Here is an 8,492-nt window from a genome sequence, read left to right as displayed (position 1 = left end):
AAGAACACTTTCCTGCTGTGCTGTGGGCTCAGCATCATTTTCAGGTCCTGGGAAGCTCATTTTCTGTTTATTAGCAACTCATGGCCTAATTGTAGCACTCTGAAAAACACCCATGTTTTATCATGTGAAAACTGCAGCTCTGGGCATCTTTTTTGCTTTGGGGAAAGTCCTGTAAATGGTGAGTACTAAACTTTAGCATCCTTGTTGCACCGAGGCACAGCTTAGCTCCCATCAAGTTGTGGCCGATGCCCTGCATCAGTGATCAAATCACCACTGTCTTGGCTGAGTCTGGTTTTGCTTTTAGTGTCTTTGCTGTCACTAGGGCTTTAAAGTGGTCTCAAGTCTTACCTTATTAGTGGTGTCTTTTCCAGTAAGTTTTCTTAGTTAACATATTTGATGTGGATATGCTTTTAGAAAAACAACTCCTTAAGGAGCAAATTCAATCTCTGGGATCAGTTTGATGGGGCCGTGGGCAGAGAGCTGATGTGATGCTTGTCCTGTTCCTGTGCACACTGGGTATTCTCAGCATCCAGTAGCGTCATGAGACCTGCTTGATGGCTTGGGCGCTATGGGCCTGGGCAGAGTAGAGGATCCTCAGGAGTTGCGATTCATTTCATTGAGGCTGTCAGCCCTAATGGTTAACCTTATCATTTTTTTCTCCTTTCCAAATGTGTCTGTAAAGTTCTCCAAGTTAAATACTGGCTCTATAAGATTATAACTCTCACCATGGACATTTGAAGTCCTCTTGATGTCTATTCTTGGAGCAGGCCAGCCCTGCTCAGGGCAACCAGAGCTATGTCTATATGGTCAGTGTTGCAGTGAAGCCAGTAAAGTCTTTTTCTCTAGCTCCTTCATTTCCACTCACTAAATTTAATTTGATTTTATTTCATGAACCCAGTGTAACCTTGTATGTGATGGGTGGAGAGACAGAAGCTGCTGAAAAGGACACTGTTCCTACCACTTTTTCTTTCTTTTGTGGGGTGGCGGGTTGGGGGTAGGGAGCTGGCAGGGGAAAGGAGAAAGAGGGGTCACATGAATTACATGCATGGATTAGTAAACAGGCCTTTTTAAAATCTCATTATTAATTAGCAACTGTGTGGCTTTAATAACTTCTCTGTGCCTATTTCTGAGGTGTCTGGGAGGGCTGCTGAGCTGTTTGGTGCTTATCCTGGTGTCTTTACTGGTTATCCAAGTCAAGTCAATTCCCCTCCTACCTACAGATCTTTTAATGATTTGTGTCCTGTGTTTCTACCTTCTACTTAGCATAGAATTGTTTGTCTCACCTATTTTAAAACATCCTCCCCTCAGCTCTAGATCTTCTCCGGCTCTATCCTCAATCCCTGGCCCCTTCACTTCTGGTCCTTGTCTGTCTCTTCATTCCTTAGCCTCCTATACTGACACCCACTACATAGACCAGGGAGCCAGCTCCTGCCAAGTTCGCCTGTGTTCTCCCAACTGGTTGCCACAGTGACTAAGTGTTGTTCTACTCTAGAGGCCTCTGCCCTCAAGACTCCCTCCTAAGACTAGCCAAGGGCTGAGTACACTGCTCTCAGAGCACCCATCCCAAGTTGCAAATCAGACCAGGACACATTACCAGTGAAAGTGTTTAATAGTTAAATTATTTAAATAGACTTTTCAATTTCCATGGGAAATCATAATCGTATCCGTTTTTGCAAGAGCAGGAATAAAAAGAGTGCACACCCCTTAGAGGGAATGAAGAGCTAGCACGGCACATTGTCACCAGTCACTGCAGGGTGGGAAGGAGAGGCTGGGAGGCCGTGACCAACAAGGGTAACATGGGGGGACTTCAGCACACGCACACATACACACACACACACACACACACACCAAGATACTTGGGTTGGAAGCAAAACAAAACCCAGCACCACTGGCGGGCAATATGGAGAGGCAAGGGGCTTGAGAACAACACATGGAAAAAGCCAGCCCCTCACATCAGATGCAAGAGGGCTGATGCAGAACTCAGGATGGAGCAGCACAAAGCACAGACAGACCCAGGCTGGCAGTTTTAGGTCCATAGCTTTGCCTTTCAGAGCCGTGTTCAAACTGGGGTGGGAGGTGCTAGTGTCCAGTGAGCTGGGCATCAAGGTAACGTTTCAGCAGCTGGCATACAGCTGCCACCTCACCTCCAAACTTGTGTTGGAGGTGAGAATAATTCTGCCCTGAGAAGCAATGAGAAGATCTAGGCACATTCCCCAAGGATTCTGTTTCATCATATCTGTGACAGTCTTAACCATTTTCCAAAGCCTCCCTTGTAGGGTATAAAAATAGATTTTTCTGTTCATGATTTTCTGTTCATACTGCTCATGCTCTCTCTCCCTCCAAAACAAATCATACACAAAAAAGTTCTACTAGCTTTGCACTGGGGGCTCTGAAGCTAGATGGGCTTCACCCTTCCCTCAGGTTTGCACTGGAGGGCAAGGCCAGACCTTTCCCTAAACCTGAGGCATCCACATTACACCCACCCCCTATCTGAGGAATCATCTCAAAGAGCCACCTGTGCCTCTGTTGAATGGAAAAGCCAGGCAGCCTTCCTCACCCTTCCCAGCTGAGGGCCTGCTCACCCAAGCTCTCAAGGTTGCATGAGCTGGGCTGACATCTCAGGGAGTGAAAGAGAAGACAGTGGCCATGCTGTCTTCTGTAGGCTGAGGTCACTTCCCTGGGTTCTAGCTCACCCTGAGATGGGAGAGCCGCTCTGTTTTCTCCTTATTCCATTGACAGTTTCCTCGGGATGTGGGGTGTGTGAGAGGGAGAGAGATAGGTATTGTGTTCCTACAACTTCCTACTTAATCTGAACCTATAGTACTCCCAAAATGCTCACTGCTCTGGTTAGACCAGAGGAAGCCAAAAACTGCCAAACTGAAGTGAGGGAAACAGGCACCCTGCAGGAGAGCAGTCCCACAGCGTGAGCACACGAACATCTACCCAGCACATACGCTGACATACGCACAGTACAAGTGAGCACAAACACCCCGCTGTGCACAGCTGTTTTCTAATATAGAGAATTTACAAAATATAGAATTTGGTATATTTGTTAGACCTCCAAGGTTTTTCAATAATACAAAATAAAAAATACAAAAAAGACAACTTGGGATCCCCGCCCTCCCTCCCCCGTGACATCCTCATTTGCTGTGGGTCTCTTACACACATATATCTAGCATAGTCTAAAGAAGGGCACAGAAAACTTGTTTTGTTTTATTTAATAAATATTTTTTTCTCAGAACCACCACTCCTTGCTTCAAGTCCTCTCGCCTCCCCCTCATAATTCTGTTCCCCTCAAAGGGGCATGTGTCTGTGTGTGTAGGTGTATCATGGTGAAGGCCACAGTCCCTCTGTAGCCAACACGCTCACCCAAAGCTCCTTCCATGGAGCAGGGGCTGCAGCCTCTGAAGTTTAAAGGCTCACATAGAAAAGCAGACCCCTGGGGCCCTTAGGTCCCCTGCCAGAGTCGTGGCGGCCTACCTACCCACTGGAGGCCAAGGCCTCTCCCTCAGCCCTGCCATTGAGCGGAGCCGCCATATACCCATAAACACCCAGCAGCTCCTTTCCACCCACACAGCAGCACCCGTTAGAGAACTCAAGATTCAGATCGAGTCTAACTGAGTCTTCTACAGAGGGAAACATCTTTGGTCAGCTTGGTGCTCGCAGGACGCTGGCACCCCAGGGCCCGGGATGGAGGCTGCCACCCACCCTCAAAAGCAGAAGCTGCTTCTGGAGTCAAAGTGGGAAATCTCACCGCCGCCATGGCCACATGGGCTGGAGCGCAGGCTTCCACCTGCCCACCCGGCACACAAAGAAGCCGTTTCCATTTCTCTGGAGGCCAGGCTGCCTGGCATTGTTGACTGGCAGCTGCTAACTGAGTGGGGGCCCTCCGTTGAGGAAGTAGGTCATCATCTCGCCTTTGCCCTTGACTTTGACCACACCCCGGCACTCCAGCTGGTAGGTGTTGGCAGCCAACACTTGATACATATCCGTGGTGACCTGAGAAGGAAAAAGCAGACAGACAGGCCATTGATGACCTGAGCATGAATCTGCGGACAGGCAGAGTCACCCAGACACAGGAAGGTGAGTGGGGGATGGGACTAACTACTATGTGTTCATGGAAGTGCCCCTTAGAAAAGAGGATGGCATCACCTCCTCCATGCCATCAGTGTGATGAGCGCCTCATCTGTGCTATTTCAGGGTGGTCTGTGGCCTAGGAAGTGCCATGTCCACGGAGAAGGCAGAAGCTGAGAGGAACTTTCACGCAACCGAACCCTGAGCAGTATCCACTCATGTCATCGCTGTGACCAGTCTCACTCCCTCACAAATCAGAAGTATTTTTGGAAGCTGATTTTCCGCAAACAGGTAATTTGGTAACCACTGCTAATCTCATTTAATGTTTCTATAAGGTGAGGTCTGTCATTCCAGGCTCAGAAAACCTTTCTGAGGTTACAAAGCTAATAAATGGCAGAGCAGGGGTTCAATTCCAGATCTTATTACCTCTCTCTGCTTTAGTTTTTGGGGCAAAAAGGAGAAGTCACAGGTGCTACAGTCATTACATAGTACAACAGTGGGGTGAAGGAAGAGAACTTGGGGGAGAGGATGGAAAAGGACTCCCAGGGTGACCCACCAGCTATGTCTGAGTACAGACAGCACCCCCATCTCCTTCCAGACTACCTAGACACAACTACTGACATAGGTCCTGGCCCCACCTGGCTGTCATTGCAGAAGGGGGCCCAGGAATGGCCAGGGGTGCTCTGGGAAGTGAGCCTCTAAGTGTATTCTGTACATGATAAAAGCCCTGGGCAAGGTGAGGTGCTGGGTTGTCAGTTGTTGCTGACAAGAGTCCCTACACCGTCTGGGGGTGGGTTTAGAAGACCTGCAAACACACATGCCTTTCCCCCCGCCATCTTCTCCAAGACCCCCACTTCTCATCTTACTGTCCCCCTACCCTTAGGGGCTGAAAAAGAGAGCCAATTAGGCTAGGCCCCTCAGATCAGCCAGGGTGGTGCAGCTTTACAAGGACCTCAGGTATGACATGTGTGACACAGTCTAGGCCTCTCTGTTCAAAGAGAAGAATAAAAGAGACAGAAAAGCAGCTGAATGGCAGCAGGCCTGAGAATCACAAGCACCAGCTTGCAAAGGATGATGAGGAGACAAAGATCCTGGGTCTCTGCTTAGGCTCCATGTTGTCCGGCTCTGAACCTTGCCAAATGTGGTCCCCATTTGGCAATTCCCTACTCCCTGTGATTGACTGAGTCCCCTCCGCGAACCTGGGCAGGTACTGAGGACCCCCATCAGCATTCATCTTTTGGCTGGGGTGGTTGCCCTCCCAAGCCCCCAATTCCTTCTGTAGCCAGTAGAGGGCTTTGTTACAGGCCTGAAGATCTGTCCACGGTACTGAGAGCCTGAATCATAACCTGTTCGCTTACCTTTCAGGATTAGCACTAATTACCCCCATCACCCTCAAACTTGGTGGCAGAAATTTTGACTGGGAGCTATGGGTGGCCTTCCCCCTAATATCATTTAATATTGAGCAGAAGCCCCGGGTGTGGGTGAGGTGGGTGGTGGGCACGCCTCCACTCACCTGGATGCGGTCGGGCACACCGGTGCTGTCCATGCGGCTGGCCACATTCACTGTATTGCCCCAGATGTCGTACTGAGGCTTGCGAGCCCCTATCACCCCAGCCACCACGGGGCCAATATTGAGTCCTGCATGGGAGAAGGGAGCATGTCCATCATGTCCATCAGTGCTTGTCCTGCTCACCCTGCTGTTGTCCCTGAGGTTGTGCTTAGCCCAGCAGCTCTCATTTCTCAGCTCCCATTAAGTGCTTGCTAGCTCAGAAACATCCATCGTATATTTTTATTTTTTTCTCCTGTCACTACCCAGCTCTTTCAAATCCATCACCATGCCTGCCCTCCTTAAGGCTACCACTGATAAGCTGCATCATCCATTCCCTAATGGCCTCTTTTGGTGGCATTTAAGTTTTCACCAACAATTCAGATTCAATGTAGCAGAATTTTCCTTTCCCTCAATCCTGTGTTTCTTTCAGGGAACCACCATTTTCATTCTTAGAACCTCGTTTCTAACCTACCTCATTGCCCTGGCCTCTTCTCTCTTCCCTCCCTGCCTCTGCCTTTGGGCAGGGACACCACAGAGACCAAGTCTGAGGGGCACAAAAACAGGGCTTTCCGTCTCACCCCTCTGCCCAAATCTGCTAACCTTCCCAATCTTGCCCAAAGCAACATGGAGCACCCTGCCTCTGGCTTTTGTTGTAGCTGTCCATCTGAAGTGTCTACCCCCCCCCCCCCACTGCAGGTGAAGTCCTTCCCTGACATGTCCGACTTGACTGAATTCTTCAGATCTCCCCTGTCTCCCAAGTTCCTGACCACTTCCTCCTATTACATTGACTTGCTTACACTGTTCCTTATGAAGCCTCATTGCTGCTTAACCTGTTCTTCAGGTGGAAGCAGCAGGAGTACAAACACAGCAGAAGCTACTAAACTGGTCTCTTAGTCATTCAGTCAGAATTTTTAGCAGTCTCCACAGCCTTCCTCTTTGGTCCTATCAAGCTTAGGGAGCTTTTTACCCCACATACTAGTCCCAGGCTGGGCTGTACAGTCACTCACCAAAGCCCAGCTCCCCCAGGATGATACCCCCGAGTATGTAGGAGGGATTTGCCACACGAGGCTCCACACCACTTATCTGCCTGTTCACAGAACGCCCCCGCCCCCACCCCACCCTTGACCCCCAGGCCTGGTTTAGCAGGCGTTAAGGCAGCTAACAAAAACATAACAGTAGGAAAAATAAAAATCAATGTAGGTGAAAAAGATGGTGCAAAAGGAAAGCAAAATGTTAACATCACATGAAACCAAGAGTGAAGTTAGCACATACTACTAGGCTACCTGTTCCCTACAGCAGACCCCAGTGGGCTGGTCTGGGTTTGCCGGCAATCAATGCAAAACGCAAAACCAGTCAAGTCCCAGTCTCAACCTGGAGCCCAGGCTGAGGAGGCCAGCTTGTTCAGGGAAAGCCCAGTTCCTGATACTCAGGCTGGAACAAAATGTCTCCCGAGGACATTAAGGATCACAATATTGATTTTTAGTAATCCAATATTTTGGTTTAATGTGCTAATTTTGAGAATTGAAACACCAGTATTTTTGTTGGGGAATTATGATTCCTTTTTTTAAAATTTGAAATCTGAATCATTTATGGCTTGAGACCTACCCAGGGAGTTGATAATGCATTAAAATTTTGAATAGAACAAAGACTTGCTCCTTCAGAAAGCATTCTTCACCTCCACAATCCTCAGGAGGGTGAAGAGCAACACTCACAAGCGAAGTTTCTACTGGAAACACAACCCTCATTCTCTGGGCCCGGACCTCCTTCATCAGATACATGCTACGCCAAAAACAGACTGCAGAAACATCTTGAATTTTATCGGGTAACTAATTCAACTTTGTAATATGAAAATAATTTGTAAACACAGGAGGGTGTCTATGCCCTCTGTACATTTGCAAATTTATAAAATTTCATCATGTTAATACTTCCAACTGTTATGTAGAGTTAAAACTTGTTCAAATTGAAAGTTGGGGCAGTACAACAAGATTATAAACAAAAAGGAAAAGTATATAGGTGTTTGCTTCAAAGATTTTCTTAATAAGCAGAGTACAGCCTGATGGTTTTGACGCTGGCCCATGGCCTCTGCTCAGAATCTCCCTCTCTAATGCAGCAGCCCACCTCAGGTCACTACGGCATCATCAGAGTCATTCAGACAGGACCCAAGCATTCGACAAAGATAGATAAATGGACTCAACTTATCACATTTTTGTAGATTAAAATGGGTTTCACAGGACCTCCCTGGTGGTGCAAGGGGTTGTGTCAGCACTATGAAGCATCTGCAGCCACTGCAGCATGAGTTTAACCCCCGGCCAGGAGCTGACCACATGGCGCAGCAGACTGTCCTGTCTCCCCTGCTCCCCTCAGCAGTGTGTTTCAGTAGCTGCACCTGTTCTCCCTACTCTGTCTCTGGTGAATTTTCTTCACCGCTGCACCTCTGGCCTACACTCCAGCTCTTATATGCATAAATAAAATTTTTTTTATTCTGGATTTCACAGAATCTAGATTTTGTACATACACACAAGTGAGGAACCACTGGGAACTCAACAATAACCTCACCAAACCAATCTGTATGTTAAGATTATTCTGTTTTGTTAAGTTGCAATATAATCAGTATGTTGTCAATTTTTGTAGAATACATGCTCAGTTTTTATAAATTTGCAAATATAATGACTTACACTATATTTAAATATACTGGCTTTAAAAGGTAGTAAAATGAAGTAATTTTTATTTTTACTGAACCAATTTGGAACACTTTTTTTTTTTAAAGATTTATTTATTTATTTCATACAGAACTGTGGTACAGGCCAGAGATGCGGATTGTGAGAGGCTTCACCAGAGACAGAGTGGGGAGCAGAACAGGCAGATCGAC

General features: G+C 47.6%; 1 protein-coding gene and 1 long non-coding RNA gene across 4 annotated transcripts in view; one reads left to right on the top strand and one right to left on the bottom strand.

Moving 5' to 3' along the window:
* Positions 1-3,112: 3,112 nt before the first annotated feature.
* Positions 3,113-8,492, bottom strand: part of ADCY5 (adenylate cyclase 5) — a 142,975-nt gene continuing 137,595 nt past the window's right edge. For 2 of the 3 annotated variants that reach the window (XM_012733131.1, XM_012733138.1), the window contains exons 20-21: positions 5,588-5,712; positions 3,113-3,999 (exon numbers count right to left, since the gene is read on the bottom strand). In XM_012733131.1, coding sequence (XP_012588585.1) covers positions 3,871-3,999; positions 5,588-5,712 — 254 coding nt within the window. In that variant the 3' untranslated portion in view covers positions 3,113-3,870. The remainder of the gene's footprint in view (positions 4,000-5,587; positions 5,713-8,492) is intronic. The other variant, XM_012733140.1, reaches the window with a different exon arrangement.
* LOC105854421 overlaps positions 4,188-8,492 on the top strand; it is a 5,774-nt gene continuing 1,469 nt past the window's right edge. The window contains exons 1-2 of the long non-coding RNA XR_001146108.1: positions 4,188-4,365; positions 7,314-7,445. This is a non-coding gene — a long non-coding RNA (uncharacterized LOC105854421). The remainder of the gene's footprint in view (positions 4,366-7,313; positions 7,446-8,492) is intronic.

This window comes from Condylura cristata, unplaced genomic scaffold (genome assembly GCF_000260355.1).
Source record: "Condylura cristata isolate star-nosed mole 26May11 unplaced genomic scaffold, ConCri1.0 scaffold00003, whole genome shotgun sequence".
NCBI classification, from domain to species: Eukaryota; Metazoa; Chordata; class Mammalia; order Eulipotyphla; family Talpidae; genus Condylura; species Condylura cristata.
The sequence above is the reverse complement of the archived record's forward strand: the minus strand, read 5'-3'. Positions and strand labels throughout refer to the sequence as shown.